Source organism: Suricata suricatta, chromosome 1 (assembly GCF_006229205.1).
Source record: "Suricata suricatta isolate VVHF042 chromosome 1, meerkat_22Aug2017_6uvM2_HiC, whole genome shotgun sequence".
Classification (NCBI taxonomy): Eukaryota; Metazoa; Chordata; class Mammalia; order Carnivora; family Herpestidae; genus Suricata; species Suricata suricatta.
The window spans coordinates 81,661,834-81,681,204 of record NC_043700.1 but is presented as its reverse complement, the minus strand read 5'-3'; the positions used below and the strand labels follow the sequence as shown (position 1 = coordinate 81,681,204).

Sequence of the window (19,371 nt, the reverse complement as noted above, 5' to 3'; positions counted from 1 at the left end):
TTTACATTCCCACCAACAGTGTAAGAGGGTTCCCGTTTCTCCACATCATTGCCAACATGTGTTGTTTCCTGAGTTGTTAATTTTAGCCACTTTGACAGGTATGAGGTGATATCTCATTGTGGTTTTAATTTGTATTTCACTGATGATGAGTGATGTTGGGCATCTTTTTATGTGTCTGTTAGCCATCTGGATGTCCTCTTTGGAAAAGTGTCTATTCATGTCTTCTGCCCATTTCTTCACTGGATTATTTGTGTTTCAGGTGTTGAGTTTGGTTAAGTTCTTTATAGATTTTTGATATAATCCTTTGTCTAGTATGTCATTTGCAAATAGCTTCCATTCCATTGGTTGCCTTTTAGTTTTGTTGACTGTTTTCTTTGCAGTGCAGATGCTTTTATCTTGATGAGGTCCCAATAGTTTATGTTTGCTTTTATTTCCCTTGCCTTCACAGACATGTCAAATAAGAAGTTGCAGCTGAGGTTGAAAACAATGCTGCTGGTTTTATCCTGTAGGAGTTTGATGGTTTCTTGTCTCACATTTAGGTCATTCATCCATTTGGAATTTATTTTAGTGTGTGGTGTAAGAAAGTGGTCCAGTTTCATTCTTCTGCATGTTGCTGTCTAGTTCTCCCAACACCATTTGCTAAAGAGATTGTCTTTTTTTATTGGATACTCTTTCCTGCTTTGTTGAAGATTAGTTGGCCATATATTTATGGGTCCATTTCTGGGTTCTCTATTCTATTCCATTGGTCTATGTGTCTGCTTTTGTGCCAATACCATACTATCTTGAGGATTACAGCTTTCTAATACAGGCTAAAGTCTGGAATTGTGATGCCTCCAGCTTGGTTTTCTTTTTCAATATGACTTTGGCTCTTCAGGATCTTTTGTGGTTCCATACAAATGTTAGGATTGTTTGTTCTATCTCTGTAAAGAATGCTGGTGCTATTTTGATTGGGATGACATTGAATGTGTAGATTGCTTTGGGTAGTATGGACACTTTAACAATAATATTGTTTTTCCAATCCATGAGCTTGGAACGTTTTTCCACTGTTTTGTGTCTTCTTCAGTTTCTTTCATGAGCTTTCTATAGTTTTCAGCATACAGATCTTTTACCTCTTTGGTTGGGTTTATTACTCGGTATTTTATGGTTCTTGGTGCAATTGTAAATGGGATAGATTCCTCGATATCTCTTTCTGTTGCTTCATTTTTGGTGTATAGAAAATGCAACTGACTTCTGTACATAAATTTTATAATCTGTGACTTGCCTGAATTTATGTATTAGTTCTAGCAGTTTTTTGGTGGAGTATTTTGGGTTTTCCATGTGGAGTATCATATCATCTATGAAAAGTGAGAGTTTGATTTCTTCTTTGCCAATTTAGATACCTTTTATTTCCTTTTGTTGTCTGATTGCTGATGCTAGGACTTCCAGCACTATGTTAAACAACAGTGGTGAGAGTGAATATCCCCATCGTTTTCCTGATCTCAGGGGGAGAGCTCTCAGGTTTTCCCCATCGAGGATGATATTAGCTGTGGGCCTTTCATATATGGTTTTTATGATGTTAAGGTATGTTCCTTCTATCCTGACTTTCTTGAGTGTTTTTATTAAGAAAAGATGCTGTATTTTGTCAATGTTTTTTTCTACATCTGTTGACGGGATCATATGATTCTTATCCTTTCTTCTATTAATGTGATGTACCTTGTCGATTTGCAAATATTGAACCAGCCCTGCAGCCCAGGAATGAATCCCACTTGATCATGGTGAATAATTCTTTTAATATACTGTTGAATTTGCTTTGCTAGTATCTTGTTGAGAATTTTTGCATCTACGTTCATCAGAAACATTGGCCTGTAATTCTCTTTGTCTGGTTTGGAGATCAAGGTAATGCTGGTTTTATAGAATCAGTCTGGAAGTTTTCCTTCCATTTCTATTTTTTTGGGAACGGCTTGAGAAAAATAGGTATTAACTCTGCTTTAAATGTCTGGTAGAATTCCACTGGAAAGCCATCTGGCCCAGGACTCTTATTTGTTGAGAGATTTTTGATAACTGATTTAATTTCTTCACTGGTTATGGGTCTGTTCAAATTTTCTATTTCTTCCTTTTTGTGTTTTGGTAGTGTGTGGGTGTCTAGGAATTTGTCCTTTTCTTCCAGATTGTCCAGTTTGTTGGCATATAATTTTTCATAGTATTCTCTAATACTTTTATTTCCATGGTGTTGGTCGTGATCTCTCCTCTTTCATCTGTGATTTTATCTTTAAAAAATTCTTTAGGGGCACCTGGGTGCCTCACTCGGTTAAGCGTCCAGCTTTGGCTCAGGTCATGATCTCACTGTTCGTGGGTTGGAGCCCTGCATTGGGCTCTGTGCTGACAGCTAGCTCAGCTATTTCACTGTCTCTCTGTCTCTCAAGAATAAATAAAAGGCATTAAAAAATTAAAAAAATTTTTTGAATGTTTATATATTTTTGAGAGAGAGAGACAGAGCATGAGTGGGGGAAGGAAAGAGAGAGGGAGACACAGAATCCAAAGCAGGCTCCAGGCTCCACGCTCTGAGCTCTAAGCTCTGAGCTCTGAGTTCTCAGCACAGAGCCCCACATGGGGCTCAAACTCACAAATGTGAGATCATGATCTATGCTGAAGTTAGATGCTTAAACAACTAAGCCACCCAAGCACCCCTTTCATTAGTGATTGTATCTATTTGGGTCCTCTCTCTTTTCTTTTTGAGAAGTCTGGCCAGGGGGTTATCAATTTTGTTTATTCTTCCAAAAAAATAGCTCTTAGATTCATTGATCTGTTCTGCTGTTGTTGTTTTTTTTTTTATTCTGTATTGTTTACTTCTGCTCTAATCTCTGTCATTTCTCTTCTTCTGCTGGCACTAGGCTTTCTTTGCTGCTGTCTTTCTAGTTCCTTTAGGTGTGAGGTTAGGTTCTGTATTTGGGCTGTTTCTTGGTTCTTGAGATAGGCCTCTACTGCAATGTATTTTCCTTTTAGGACTGCCTTTGCTGCATCCCGAAGGGTTTGGACTGTCATGTTTTCATTTTCATTTTCTTCCATATATTTTTAAATTACCTCTTTGATTTCCTGGTTGACGCATTCATTCTTTAGTAGGATGTTCTTTAACCTCCATGTATTTGGGGGCTTTCCAAATTTTTCCTTGTGGTTGATTTCAAGTTTCATAGTGTTGTGATCCAAAAATATGCATGGTATGATCTTGATCTTTTTGCACTTGTTGAGGGCTGCTTTGTGACCTAATGTGTGATCTATTTTGGAAAATGTCCCATGTGCACTGGAGAAGAATGTGTATTCTGCTGCTTTTGGATGGAAAGTTCTGAGTATATCTGTTAAGTCCCTCTGGTCCAATGTGTCATTCAGAGCCATTGTTTCCTTATTGATTTTCTGCCTAAAGGCTCTATTCATTGCTGTAAGTGGAGTATTAACATCACTTACAATTACAGTATTATTATCAGTAAGTTTGCTTATGTTTGTGATGAATTGATTTATATATTGGGTGCTTACACAATGGGGCATAAACATTTACAATTGTTAGCTTTCTTGATGGATAGACGCCTTAATTATGATATAATGCCCTTCTTTATCTCTTGTTACAGTCTTTGTTTTAAAATCTAGTTTGTCTGATATAAGTATGGCTACTCTGGCTTTCCTTTGACATCCAGTAGTAAGATGGATGGTTCTCCATCCCCTCACTTTCAATCTGCAGGTGCCTTTAAGTCTAAAATGAGTCTCTAGTAGGGAGCATATAGATGGATGTTTTGTTTGTTTGTTTGTTTGTTTGTTTTTATCCATCCTGATACCCTGTGTCTTTTGATTGGAACATTTAGTCCATTTACATTCAGAGTGATTCTTGAAAGGTAGGGATTTAGTGTCCGTGTGTTTTCTGAAGATTTCATGCTTGTGGTGATGCCTCTCGTCCTTTGTAGTCTTTGCTGCTTTCCACTCACAGAGTCCCCCTTAGGATCTCCTGCATGGCTGGTTTAGTGGTCATGAACTCCTTTCGTTTTTGTTTGGGAAAGCCTTTACCTCTCCTTCTATTTTGAATGACAGCCTTGCTGGATAAAGGATTCTTGAGTGCATATTTTTCGTATTCAGCACATTGAAGTTTTCCTGCCGCTCCTTCTGGCCTGGCAAGTTTCAGTGGCTCGGTCTGCTACTACCCTTATGTATCTACCCTTGTAGGTTATGACCCATTTGTCCCTAGCTGCTTTCAGAGCTCTCTATCTTTGTATTTTGCCAGTTTTACTATGATATGTTGTGATGTTGACCTGTTTTTGTTGATTCTGAAGGGAGTTCTCAGTGACTCCTGAACTTCAATTCTATATCCTTCCCTAGACTATGGAAGTTCTCAGCTATAATCTGTTCAAATAAACCTTCTGCTCCCTTCTCTCTCTCTTCCTCTTCTTCTTCTGGAACTCCTATGATATGTATATTATTTCTTTTCATTGACTCACTTAGGTCTCTAACTTGCCCCTTGTGTTCTAGTTTCCTTTCCCTCTTTTTCTCAGCTTCATCATTTTCCATAATTGTATCTTCTGTTTCACCTATTCTCTCCTCTGCTTCTTCCATCCTTGCTATCACTGCATCTAGTTTGCTTTGCATCTCATTTGCAGTATTTCTTAATTCATGGTGACAATTTCTTCTGCTGTCTTCTAAGCTTTCTTCAAGTCCCGCTATGAGTCTTATGACTGTAATTCTAAATTACTGTTCAAATATATTGTTTATATCTGTTTTGAGCAATTCTCTGGCTGTCATTCTTCCTGGAATTTCTTTTGAGGAGAATTCTTCCTTTTCATCATTTTGGCTAGGTTTCTGTCTTTTACGTGTTTTAATAGCTTGTTCTGGGTCCTGCAGCTGCAAGAACTACTATATTAAAAAGGGTCACAAACTGTGCAAGGCCTGAAACTAGAAAGTGTTTTTGGAGTGTGTTTTGTGCACTCTGTTGTTGTGTTTTTGGCTTTATCCCACCAATAGTGATGGATTGTTTGGACCTTCTACCAGGTGTGCTTTGATTTATATACAGAAGTAACCCTCGAAAAAAGTGGAAGAAGGGAAACCTTATCCCATACAAAGAGAGAAATGAAAGGGGCAAAAACAAAACAAAAAAATCCAAAATAAAACCCACCAGGCTGAGAGTCAAAGAAACAAAAAGGCTTAGTCCAGAAAGAGAGGAAAATAAAGAATAGGATAAGAATAAAGAAGAAAATAAAGATACAAAGAAAAGATGTAAAAAGAATAGAGTAAAAATGCCTGATGAAACAAATAGAACAGAGAAAGAAAATAGATATAGATAAGGTGTAGCTATCTATATCTCCCTTATATAGCTATCTTATATCTATCTTATCTTATATATCTATATATCATATATATGTGTGTGTGTATATATCTATATATGATAAGACTTGACCAAAAATCAAATCAGAAACTATGAGCTTGATTCTAAAGGGAAGAAACAAAAAAGGAAAAAAGAGGATGTTAGAAAGAAAAAGAAAGGAAAAGAGAAGGAAAGAAAAGAAAAGAGAAGAAAACCAGACTAACCTACAAACCCACAGGACTGTTGTCTGTTAGTTCCTGGGACTGGTGGCTGTGCTGGTCTGGAGGAGAAGCTGTCTGGTTTGGTCAGGGTCAGTGGCACTCCGCGGGGGGGGGGGGGGGGGGCGGGGTTTGGTGTAAACCGTCCCGTCTCCACTGGGGGCGCTGTCCTGTTCCCTGAAGCCCCACAGTGTGGGTGATGGGGAGAAAAATGGTGACACCCCAATCTCTCCTCCCTGGACCAAGTATCCCAAACCATGCTGTTCAGGCCACCCTGACAGAGCAGAGCGGGCATGTGTGGGCTGCTTGCCCTGCTCCACAGTCTCCTGTGCCTCCGAGGTGCTCAGCTGGGATTCAAACCCAGATGTCTTAAAGAATCCTGCACCTAGTGAACCCGGTTCTGGGGTAGCGCCATTCTGCCCACCGGACAAAGGGCCTCTGGCTGGTCTTTTCTCCTTGAGGGGAAGCAATAACCCTCTTCCCACAGTACTCAAGGGAGGGGAATGCTCTCTCCCAGAGTGCCCCCTGCGATCACTACCGAGTCCGGGGCTGGCACCCCTCCCCGCTCCCCACTAGGCGTGCAAACACGCAAGAGCCTCAGTGTGGAGACAGTCCTGCGCCCCTGATAACTGATCTTCAGCTCTCAAGGCTGTTTACAAAGTAGATCCTGGCTCTCTCTGTACTTTTTGTTCTCCTGTCCGTGGTCCAGAGAGGTTTCTCTTGTCCAAATACAATCCCACACTTCCCAGTCTCTCTTTTTCTTCCGTTTGTCTCTCCACAGAAGGGATCTCCTCCCCTCCATGCTTACGCTACAGGTTGCTTTCTCTCTCCCAACTCACCTCTGTCCCGCCAGGCTGTCTTGCCAAGCTGTCTCCTACACCTGTGATTTCTCTGTTTACTCTGCAGACTGTATTCATGGGTATTCTAAGTGTTCTGACCTCAATATGGCTGTGTTTCAGGGACCAGGGAAGTCCTGGTCCCCCTACTTCTTCGTCATCTTGGAGAGGCCCCCAGAACCTGATTTTTGAAATAAAGACATGCTAATTTAGTCATTCTCACAGCAAATATTTGGAGACTGCTTCGTGTGCATCCACTAGGGTACACTCGCTGGTCCCCTAAAGCCTGTCAGGTACGTGAGAAATCAGCTAGATGTTTCACTCATTGTAACAGCCAAGGATATTCAGTGCACACCTGGCATGGCCTGTCGGCATCCTCCTGGTGCAGAGGAGGGGGACTCATGAGGGCAGGTCCTGAAGAGTCAGGCCAGCTTCCCGGGCCAGGGTGTCTGCACTGGGGACTTCTTAGAAGGAGGCAGCCTTTGGCTGTGTCTGGAAAGTGACCTCCTGAGGCAGCAGGGCCACGGTTAGTGAGCCTGCTCCATGGGTCAAACACAATCTTTTGTTTCGTTTTGATTTTTTCAGGCATCGTTGTTAATGCAATTTTGCACATGAGGAAACGGAGACACAAAAGAAATTATGTCACACAGGACATGGCAATACTGGGTTTTCAACCTAAGATGACCACCAAAGCTCTCTTAACCATTACAGGCTATTCTCTCCCATTTCTTCACTCAATTTATTGAATGTTTACTATGAGCCAGCTATTAAAGATCTACCAATGAATGAAACAGACTAAAATCTATCCCCACCTGGAGCGGACAGTCTACAGGGAGAAGACAATAAACAAGCACGATAGATTTCTAAATTATATAGTAAGTTAGAGTGTGATCCGTGGTATAGAGAAAAAGAAAGGAGGGTAAACTGGTTAGGCGATCCTAGGGGGAAGGGGCTGCAATTTAAGTGGGTGGCCAAGGAAGGCCTTATTTCAGTGAAGACGTGAAGGAAGGAGCAAGCCATGCAGCTATCTGGGAAGAAGACGCGCACAGGTCCCAAGAAGGAGTGAGCCTGGCACTTCGAAAGACAGGAAGGTGTGAGTGTCTGCACTGGAGGAAGGAAGAGGAAGGGCTGGCATGCATCACTCAATCTTTTCAATCCCCAAGCACCCCGTGCAGCAGATTTTATCCACAATTGCTAGAGTGCAACCTAGAGCCCAATCACATAGCACCAAAGCTAACTACCACCAGGTTGACTCAGAAGCAAACAATCCAATGAAAAGATAGGAAGAGAACTGAATAGACATTTTTCCAAGGAAGACATACAGATAGCCAATTGACATGTGAAGAGGTACTCAACGTCACTAAGCATCAGGGAAACGTAAATCAAAACCACAATGAGATATTACCTCACACTTGTCAGGATGGCTAACGTCAAGCACAAGAAAAATAGCCAAGATATGGAAGCAACCTAGATGTTCACCGATGGATGAATGGATAAAGAAGAGATGGTATATATACACAATGGAATACTGATCAGCCATTAAGAAGAATGGAGTCCTGCCATTTGTGACAACATGGATGGAGCCAGAGAGTATTGTGCTAAGTGAAATAAGTCAGACAGAGAAAGACAAATACCATGATTTCACTTTTGTGTGAAATCTAAAAAACAAAACAAATGCACACACACACAAAAACCACACACTGACACAAAACAAACAAAACAGAAATCAGACACATAAATACAGAACTGGGGGTTGCCAGAAGGGAGAGAGTGTAGGCTATGGGCAAAATAGGAAAAAATACAAATACAAATACAAACCAGAAAACTAGTCTCACTGCCCAGCTCCTGTGCACCACCTGGCCTTCCCGGTGCCACCGTGCTGAGGCAGGAACAGTGAAGTCTCGCCACTGAGGAAGCTTCACGTGGTGACGTGGGTGAGGCATGAGAAGTAAGGTGGAATGGAGAGGCTATGACTGAAATCCAAACCGAGGGATATGGGAGCTCTGGATCAGGGCAGAAAGTGATGAGAATAAAAGTATAGGATGCTGCTCTATGTAGCCCATGCACTGGCCCAAGGAGGGACCATCGTCTAGGAGATCATTTGATAGGCTGGCGAAGCAGGTGACTGAGGAAAAGCAAGACTAAGGATGCCTTAACATGTGCAGGGCAGGAGGAGAGAGGAACTCCCACAATTGTGGTTAAAAGAACAGCCCAGAGCCCAGCCGTCTGGCTTCGTACTCTGCCTCTACCACTTCCATGACTATTACTTAACTGCAAGTTACTCAACATCTCTATGCCTCAGCTTTCCCTTCTGTAAAATGGAACAATAGCAGCACCTATATAGTACATGGCTGTTAAAAATATTTAAATATTTAAAACTGCCTCATAAACTCGACGTTAGTGTATCTTTGTAGAACCTCTCTCATATGCACCACTTGAGAATTCTCTAAATTGATCTGTATTAATTTAACAATCCTTTTATTTATTTAAAGAGACTAACTTCCTTTCTTAAGAAAATAAAACAAAATCTGTGTTGCAGATGAGGCAGATACCATGGGTGGTCAGCCTATCATTTCTCCTTTCTTCCTTGCTGGGAAAATCCCAGCTTTGTTCAGGCCAACCACTGTTCTCCACACAGTTATATGCTTCAGTCAGACAATCATAGCACTCCCATGGCCCTTGCTAAGTGATTAGTTTAGGTTTCCTCAGTGGTAGAGATCACAGAAGAGACTTTCCTTTTTACCCACCGGATGCTGTCATATCTGGCTGATGCCAAATCTGGCTGTGATGTCTGGAACTGCAGCAGCAATGCTGTGACTGGGAGGTGAGCTGCTGAGGGCAAACCTGACAGACTGAGAATTACACAGCAGAAAGATAGGAAGGACTTGGTTGAGCTGCTGAATGAACAACTCTAGGGTCACTCAGCAGTGTCTTCTGATGTCAGGGTCTCATTACGTGAGGTAATAAACCTTCTTCATTGCTTCAGCCATACTGAGTTGGGTTTTTATGTTTTTCTTTTTATGTTTCTTTTTTAAAAATTTTTAATGTTTTTTTAAAATTTATTTTTGAGAGACAGAGACAGTGCAAGCAGGCGAGGGTCAGAGAGAGAGAGAGGGAGATACAGAATCTGAAGAATCTGCTGAGCTGTCAGCACAGAGTCTGATGCAGGGCTCCAACCCACAAATCGTGAGATCATGTATGACCTGAGTCGAAGCTGGATGCTTAACTGACTGAGCTATCCAGGTGCCCCTGTTTTTATGTTTCTTAAAGCTGGAAATAAATACTCTGACACTTGAAGTAAAAATCTAGATAAATCCATTCATCTTTTTTCTGGGTACCCTATAAGAAGTGAAGCTCTAATTTCAAAATCATATCTTTCGCTTTTTACAAACAAATAAAATTAAAAAAAAACCCAATACATTGCAGCAGAGTTTCCATTATCTTTTTATATAAAAGGCAACTGTTGCTTTCTAAAGTATTTTTGGGGTAGAAGTTTCTTATTGAACAACCCCAAATTAGTCAAATGCTAAGCTGAAATCAAATTATTATAGCAGGAGGGCCTTCTGATGGCTGCTATTTCATTCCGGATATGACCACCGAAGTAATTTCAAGTCTAATATGAACTAGCAGACTGAACAGTCTGAAATGTTAAAACCTAAGGAAAGATATTTAGTGAGAGATACATGTGGGACAATTACAGAGACTAAACGATGTGGTCTCGATCTTCCTCACCTTACCTCATTCTACTACCCTTGACCCCACATCAATTTTAATGCCTGAAAAGCTGCCTGACCCTTCACTTTTGAGACTTTAGCTTCTTAGACTTACCCCATTAGCATTAAAATTTTAATCTTATACTCCTCTCGTGCACAAGGAGGAAGAATAATAATATGGTGTGTTAGTGGGTAAAACTTTGCCTTAAAGAGCCAGCATATGGAAGTGTCTCTTTTTTCTCTGAATATTTTTTAATGTTTATTTATTTTAGAGACAGAGAAACAGAGCATAAGTGGAGGAGGGGCAGAGAAAGCCAGACACGGAATCCGAAGCAGGCTGCAGGTTCTGAGCTGTCAGCACAGAGCCTGGTGCGGGGCTCGAACCCACAAACCATGAGATCATGACCTGAGCCGACATCATACACTTAACCGACTGAGCCACCCAGATGCCCCCAAATGGAAGTTTCTCTATCCAAGTGATCCAGCATCAGTTTGGATTTAATCATCTTAACTTGCTTTGGTTTTTTTTCCGAGGAGGTATAAGATCAAAGACTGGGCAACTGGGGGCGGTAAGATAGGGCAGGAGGTCTCCTGGCCTGCTTCAGTTTGATGCCTAGGTGCACCTCAGGTAGTACCGCTCAGCTCACTATGATCCATTGCTTTGAGTCCCTGGGCACAAGGTGCAACTAACAGCAAAGTGTTATTTTTGCATCCTCTGTGTCTTTGGCTTCTGCTCTTCAGGAATATTGTAGGGGCAAGATTGAGATGTCGGCTGTGATCTGGGGAGGAATCAGAGGTTGTTGGTTTTCTCCACTCAAAGCTGTCCTAAGATCCAAAATCTACTGCAACATCTAACAAAATTCTTATTATCTTCTTTAAACCATGAGCTGAAGCTTCCCACCCTTCAGATATCTCCCCCGATTGTTTCCTTTGTATCCAATACCCTTCACATATATGTAATCAACTAGACTCTTTTGTTTGACATTGAGAATTCTTCCTGATCCATAGGTGTAGGTGGAGACATGCTAAATACATATCTCCTAACCATTTTATACCCCTCCTCTCGTCTCCTCTAATTGTTTGAAAATGGTAAATGGCTGATAACACTTTAAAATAACTCCAAATGTAAAGTTTGCTTAGTGATTTCAACGTACCAGTAGATATGTCATAAGAAAAATGTTACTGCCTTTCTGCTCTTAATGACAAAAAAAAGACACTGACAGATGATTGTATATTTGTTTAATACTTGCATTGTTTCTATAGCGCAATTATAGCAATCTTTAAATTTACTTTTCATTACAAATATTTGTCAAGTTTTGTTTCAGAAACATTTTTCCTACTCTCTTGCACATGCACCCAGACACACTACAAAAAAACTCATTCATAACACAGTAAGGGCAAACATTATTCATGTAAACATCTTTCATTAATTTCCCATAATTTAAAAAAATCATAGAATTATAGATATTGAATAAGGCTCATAGATTTAGTTCAAATTCCACAAAAGACCAATCTTTTGTTAACTGTGATGGGGTTAACTTTTGGTTGCAATAAATGCTGAAAGCATACCCCTAGGTTCCAATCCTTAAACATACCTCACAACCTAATAAATGCATTTCAGGATAAAAGGAGAACATAGAAAACCCAGGAGGAAACCTTTTGAAAGAGGGAGCTCAGACCATGAACCTAATTTCCTCTATGATAAGCAGACATTACACATCCCTGTGGTTTCCCAATGCAAGGATCGAAGTTAATTACAGGAACCCAAAATATAACCAAGTCGCTGTTAAGATACATTGGCATGTGTGTACATATTACTAGTATACACAGTGAAAATTTGTCATATTTATCATTTCTTTATATCCAGGACCGAAGCAGAGGGGGGAAAAAAAAACCAACCCACTCAAGTTGAATACCATTACAAGGGAGTGTTCTTATAGTAACGTAAGAGTCAGGAGAGTTGGGAGGTATGTCCCAGAGATGTGATTGGTCTTGATATTAAAACGACTTCTAACAACAGTGTGTAAAGTCACAGACAGAGGAAGCAAGGATTTGCGTTATCCGAGGACGTCTCTCTCTGGTTGGAAGTTTGGTGCTTACGTGCATAGTCTCCCAGAGCTGAGACAGGAAATGAACTGTGCTGAGAAATGGGCCCCTTGCCAGCGGCTCCCTCCTCCTTCCTCTCTGAGAGGCGGAGGCCAGGAGGCAGGGACTGCTGGCAAATCCGTGAAGTTCCACCCTGGGGTCTGAACCCCAACTCCACTAAGGGCAGCCTCCCTGACGTGTGTGACTAGGCAGTAAGGGTGGCGGTTGATGGTGGCCAGAAAACTCAGTTCTGAGGTTCACACGGCCACATCTGGCTTCTGATTCTGCTGCCCTGCAAAGAAATTGTGCTCCGGATAACTGCACCAGTGTCTCTAATGCCTCTAGTTCACTCACAGGCCCTCAAAGGCCTGAAGTGATGTCACTTAAAGGTGGACACACCTCCATGAGCACCTAACTTACACCAGGAAGCGGCAGAGGCACTGGGGAAGCCTACGAGCTCTCTCCACGTCAGATGCAACAACGCAGGGAAGTTGCCACGAGTCAGAGTCGTTTGTAGGCTTTGAGTTTTAAAAATCAAAATTGATCTGCATTGTATCTCAATAGACTCAGATAATTCTCACCAAAAATTTTGTAATTTGTTTAAATAGCACTGGAATAATTCAACTTCATTTAAATATATTCATTCTACCATGAAAATATTTCATACAAACATCTATTTACATACAAACACATTAAAATTTGTGAAAAGGGTTTCCACCCCTGTGGATGTATGGCTTGAAATAGTTTCATTGCTTTGAATATGTTTGCACACATTTGGCAAAATAAAACTATTAAAATTTAGTAGTTTTAAAATAAAAAAGTGACATCAAGGCTCCAAATTCCTGAAGGGAAAGATCAAAGAAAACACAATCTATCAAGGTACCTCAAGTAGATGTAAATTTAATATGTTTTGTGAACCTTTGATCTGTGGCAAATAAACATTACAACTATCAGTCTTGCAACATAGTTTTGCTTGTTTTTTTTTAAAAGAAAAGATGTCTGGATTCTACATCACTACTCTGAAGACAAACTTGAGGCAACTGTTTTAAAACAAGGCAAAACAGAAAACAACACTTTCTTGGAAGATCTTAAATGCACTTTGCAGTGAGTGATTGAAACTTTTATATATTAAAGGAAAGTTTCTATAAAGTGCCACATACTGTCTCGCTGAGAAGGCAACCCTGGGATTCACTGTTTACAGTGACCGCCATCTTAATCGTTACGATGAAGTGTTGTCAATGGTTACGCTTTTGTCTCCATGTTGGCCCTTCCAGGTTGTTGGTGACAAGGAAATAGTTTTTCAAGTGTGAAGAACCCCCAGAAAGCAAATAAATTTAACTAGAGCCCTGGCCAGGTTCAAAAAGGTCTTGAAAAACAAACTGCCTTCTTTGTTTCTCGGGTAGACCAGGGATGAAGCCGGTTAAAATAAGAATAGGTACTACGAAACTCAAGTCCTCCCTGCCTGCCGCCTCTTAATCTCATCGTTCCTTTGTGTCGGAAACTCAGTCCTTACCGTTGTTTTGTTAGTCCATTCAAATGTCCATTTGGGGACATACTCCTACAGATTAGTTCCTATTCCTAACTCTAACACAAGATACTATTTTGTCATAGAAAAGCTGCTAAGGAAAGATCTAGTCATGCAGGAGTTGGACCGAGACAGCTCTGAATGAATCTCCTCGAGACTGTGGCGTCACCTACCCTCACAGGTGCCAGCATTTTTTGGGAGAGCACAAAGTTATTTCTTTATTCCCCACCACATGGGATCTTCCACAATTCTGCTGTGGTCATGACGCTACCAAAGCTACCAGATTTGGCTGCTTCCTGACAGGTTTCCTTCCATAGTGGATGGAAGGAGTCAGTAGAAAAAATACATCCCAAAGCTTTCCCTGTCCCACTTTGGCTCCAACAAGGAACAAACAAGTTTCTTCCTCACCAGTTAATTCCTTATGGTACCTCCACCGCCACGACTTCTTTACCTACCTACGGAACACAGTGGACCTCAACCCTGCTCTGATTCTGACAAAGCCTTCCGTTTGGGAGTGGGGTGGGGGGCGCGGGAGAGCAGGAGCGACAAAGCCAGGCAGAGACACAGAGTAAATGACCGGAGGTACACACGGAGGGCGTGCGAGTAAGGAGAGACGCTCAGACCAGGGAAGGAGAGGAGGGAAGAGAGCCAGTGAGAGATCAGCTGGACATAGACAGCAAGGCTTCTTAAAGACAAGAGAGGAAGTGGAAAGGGATGGGACAGGAGAACAGGAGGAACAAGGGCCAGAAAACACAAGAAGAGAGGAGGGAGAAAGAGAGAGGCTCAGCTTGGGTGTACTTACCATTTCCTCGGATTTGCCTGAAGGTCATAGACACACTGCCGGGTTTTAACTGAGTGTTGTCATTACATGTCTAATTCAAAAAACGGATTAGCTGGTACTACTTACAGCTCTTCAATCCCGTATATCGAAAGAAAGAAAGGAGAAAGAAAGATTCCATTTGAGTGGGGCAGTTCCAATAACCCATTAGGTCAGAGATTATCCCTCTACCGCAGCCTCAGCAAGAAGGATGGCGCCCCCAGGAATGAAGTCATTCAAGGCCTCGCTGTGTTGGAAGTGTGACCAGCTCCAGCCTGACCTCGCTCGCTGACCTGGCTCCAAGCCCAACTTGCTGGGACCAGGTGAAGCCATCTTTCTCCTGAAGACAGTCTCTCACTTTGGGACACATTCGAATTAAAGCGCCCATCAGAATACAAGTCCCAAGACTGTCCTTCTGTCGCTGTCTATGGAATGATCATGATCTCTTTCTACAGAATAGAAGCTATCCTATTCTGCCACGTTTTCATCTAAAAACCCTATTCGGTTCCTTTTGTGGAAGAGCCTTCTGGCAGCCCTGACTACTTCTCATGTGTGCTCAGCTCATGCCCCGAAACCACGGCCACCTGGCTGCACGCCTTGCACTGGCCACATGCCCTTGGCACTGCTTGGGCGGGGGTGCGGGGTTAGGGGGTAGCTCCAGGACTCCGGGCCCCACAGAGGAGGGAAGAGCCCCTTCCGGCACCGCCTGAGGGCTGAATCCTGCATCCAGGGGAGGCCTGAACTGACAGTTGTGAGCAGCGCTGGCTCGGGCACTTTTGCTAACTTCTTCCTAAGAGAAATGGGTACCTGCCAAGAAATAGCAAATTCCTTCCTGCCTGTTTCTTCACTCCTCTCACTGCCACCAAGCAGCCTGTGCCCAGCCAGAGCTCCCCATTGGCTCGGAAGGCTTTAGCTTTCAAGACCAAACCAGCTCAGGTGACAGGTGCCACTACTGGCAGCGGCATTTCTGAACCACCACTGCTCTCCAGAACCTTCCAGCTGCCATGTCGAGGCATCTGAAGAAGACCCAGCTATGGCACGTGGTGGGGGCGCCTGCAAAAGCTCAAAACTCTCAGAATTCATTCAGAGTGATCCCAGACACGTTACACACCTACCTAGCTAAACTAAAAAAACAGGGGTTTTCTCCTTATTTCTGTAGCTGTGATTACACATGGCTGGCAAAATGGCTGAAATGCTATTGATATCGTTGCTTTTAAACTACACAGGTATTACTCTTAATTCACAATGCTTTGAAGCAGGTAAGTGCTTTGAAATTACAATAATGAAGAGTTTTAGCATTAAGTTTCGATTTGTACCTAGTGATCAGTATGTCTCTCTTAACAGTAACAATTAAAAAAAAAACCCAACTTTTGAATTCTGTGTTAGAATTCTAGTTTGTTATTTGACTTTTGAATTCAATGCAGTGTGCCACAAGCCAGACTGCTCTATGTTATGTACATTTAAAGTGTACCCGAGGAGAAGAAATTACTAGTACTATTAAAGATATTGCAAAATTGCCACAGTTACTGCTTAAAAGTACTAATTTCCCTCTCTCCTTTCTTAAAGTATATATTACAACTCTTCCATAACTTAATGCAAACAATGTAAATTCATCTCTTCTCACATCTTAAAGCAAAGATATCTTTGTTTACATGCGAGAATAATAATTCTATAATAATACCCTGGCCCTATGAGCCAGTTCTTTATATTAGGACATAAGAAAGAAACAATGATATAGAAAGAGCCAGAGAGACCTACGCACTGGCACTGACATGAAATCCATTTGGAAGTTTTCTCTTATTAAAGATATAGCTAAGATAGAGATTGAGACTGAGGGGTGAAATGACTTAAAAAGTGGGGTTCTGTTCGCTAGGGGAAAAAAACAAAGCCATTCTATTGCAAGATACAGATCAAAGGTTAAAAGGCAAATTATACTACATTTAGAGAATAAAAATGTAGTAATTCTCTATCCTCCATACGGCACAGACATAGGTGTACAAACACACCTGGTGTTGGCCGTAGGAAAAAACATCATGGAAAAACCACTGGCTAAAAATGACTGAAAAGCCCCTTTTCCCTTTTTCAGTCTAATCATTTGGCATCTCTGAGTGTGGTACAGATTTAGACTTGAACCACCCAAGAACATCACGCTGTCTGTGTCAAGTGTTCGACAATGCCTCTCAGTAGGACGCTGTTGCAAGGCTAGCTAATTTTAAATCTGGTATGAGTAATACAGTCAAGCCTAGTTAGTATGCGAGAAAGTCGTTGCTAACGCAGCGTGAGAGGATGTGATGTCACAGCATGAGCAGTCCCTGGTTGTCCCGTTGTCGGAAAACGTAGTGCATAGATCCGAGTTTCTATTCCAGGTCTCTGAAGCCCAGGGCTGAGCCTCTCACTTCTGCTGGGTGGCCTGGAAGGCCTTTAGCTCCACTTGGTACCACTCAGGGGCTTCAGGCCCGCTCTTCCCCGGGGGGCTGTGGTCGTAGCCGTAGGCAACCGTGAGCTCCTCATCAGCCTCCACAGCTCGGAGAGTGCGGATGCATTTGATGGGCCCAAAGCGGGGGTGGACAAACCTAGACATCGAGATGCGCACAGTCATTCCCGGGCCAGACCAGGAGGTTAGAAGCAAAGCCTGGGGAGGGGGTTGGGGGAGGAGGCAGGAATCCCCCACGAGCTCTTTCCTGGGCACACTGGTAGGTCTGCAAGTGTGGCCCACATACTGGCCAGCAGCAGCTTCACCTGGGAGCTGCTGGACATGGAGAAGCTCAGCCCCACCCGCACCTGGTCTGGAATCTGCATTTTAACAGCACCTCCAGGTGACTCATATGCACATTCAGGTTTAAAAATCTCTGTTCTAAGGGGAAAGCGGGTGATGGGCATAAAGGAGGGCACTTGTCCGGATGAGCACAGGGTGTTGTATGGAAACCAATCTGACAATAAATTGTATTAAAAAAATGAAAATAAAAATCTCTGTCCCATCTTTCTTTTTGAGCAGATTTGGCACCCTGTACTTATCAGCCAACAATCACAGTCAATGACAAAAGTCTGTCTTTAATGAGAAACCGCACCCACAGCAGCCAGCCAGCATTTCGGCTCACCTGGCCAGTAGCAGCAGGTGACCTGGCTGTACTTTGTGGGCAAGGCTTTACCGGGGCACTCTGGGGGCTGTACGGAAGAGCCCTCCAGATGTTCAAAAGCAAAAAACTCTGTACTCTGCCCCATGCAGACAGAAGAAGTGTCATGTTCTAGCATAAAAGTAGGTGAAGATTTCCTTCCAAGAGGGAAGGCTAGACCTTTATGCCAACCCACTTTTTAAGTATTTCCCTGTGAAGCATCTCGTGAAGGGAGCAGCCTCGGGTGCCTCAGAACCTGAGGCAGGGCTAACGCTATGGCTATGTTCCTCTTCCAAAGGCTCCCAACCCAGGTCACCCCCCACAACACCTGCGGGAGAAGAGGAGATAAACAAGTTATAGACTTAGCTTACCTAAAGGCTTCCGAAACCCAAGATGGAGATGCGTGCATGTGCGTGCACACACTCACATGTAAGACATGGCCAAAAAGAAAGTTGCTTTATTTCTATATGTATCTGGTCAAATCAATCTCATTCATTTATAGTCACATTTTCAGCAAAGGCCATTGAGACACCAAAGGAGAAGCTTCCAGACCCTAAGTTAAATTAGCACATGGGCCATGATAGGAAGTGCTTGGCTAGTTGCCTCTATTGGTGATGGGGAAAGAAGTGTGTCTGTGGTCCAGGGACATCTTTTATGTGGTGGACAGGGAAGCCACCTCACCCTCACTCCCAGGGGCCTCTAGGTCCACCCCACGTGGCTGCTGTCTTCCCTGGAAAGCACTCCTGACTCCAGGTCGGAAGACTTTGGTGTGAGCCCTGGTCCAACACGGTATCACTGCCCCCTCTCAGAGAGCTGACTTCTGTATCTCTGAATCTCACTTTCCTCACCTGCAAATTCACAGTAATATGAGTCATCCTAATCCTATAGGAGTTGTCGTTGTGACAAAACAGGGTCACATACATACAGCATCTCATACAGCACTTGGCACAGAGCCTCAGCTGCCCTGAGCACACACATCTGTGGTAAGCCTGCACGCACAGAATTCTCCTGTCGCGCTCCGTCACGGACGTCCCTGCCCCAGGAATTCAGGAGTTCCTTATGAAAATGACAACTCTTTGTCTCTACATTAAAATATTTCATTAAAAAAATAATATCCCTGAAACGGAGCTCCAGCTAATCTACTTGTACACTGAAACAATCTGGGGGAAGCCTACGACTTCTGTTATAATCCTCTTATATTTTCATGTTCCTGCTTATTACCGTTATTGTCAAAGAGTAGAAAATGGACAGACTGAAAAGAAAGAACTCAATTTCAGGCGCTGATTCTCCAAGGCAAGCAGTAAGGCCCAACAATTAAGGACACAGCCACTTGGACTAAGAGGTCCGCGTTTCCTGTCTGTGGCTGAGGGGACAGTAATGGAAGCTGCCCCACCGAGGTCTTGGGGGGATTAAATGAGATGATTCAGAAGCTGTTAGCACAGCACCAGCCTAAAGTGGTCGGTAAATGCTGGCAGCACGATTACTGGTCAAAGCAAACCTCTGTGCCAAGTGGTTGGCTCCTTGGTGACATGTTACCTATATTTACAACTAAGAAAGCAGTCCATTTGGCATTTTGTATCAGACTACAGCTTATGGGGATATTGTTTTATGTTAAAGTGTGCGTAATAATACCAATGATTTTAGAGACAAATGAATGGCATAAATTGGTATCTGAATTTCCTTTAATGTTTATTTTTGAGAGAGACAACAAGAGATAGAGATGGACAGAGTGTGAGCGAGGGAGGGG

At 42.7% G+C, this 19,371-nt stretch overlaps 1 protein-coding gene across 2 annotated transcripts in view; it reads right to left on the bottom strand.

Annotated features, from left to right (window-relative positions):
- Positions 1–10,564: 10,564 nt before the first annotated feature.
- SETD7 (SET domain containing 7, histone lysine methyltransferase) overlaps positions 10,565–19,371 on the bottom strand; it is a 48,844-nt gene continuing 40,037 nt past the window's right edge. Inside the window, exon 8 of one of the 2 annotated variants that reach the window (XM_029940831.1) lies at positions 10,565–10,863. In XM_029940831.1, coding sequence (XP_029796691.1) covers positions 10,785–10,863 — 79 coding nt within the window. In that variant the 3' untranslated portion in view covers positions 10,565–10,784. Of the gene's footprint in view, positions 10,864–11,306; positions 17,085–19,371 lie in introns of those variants that run through there. The other variant, XM_029940828.1, reaches the window with a different exon arrangement.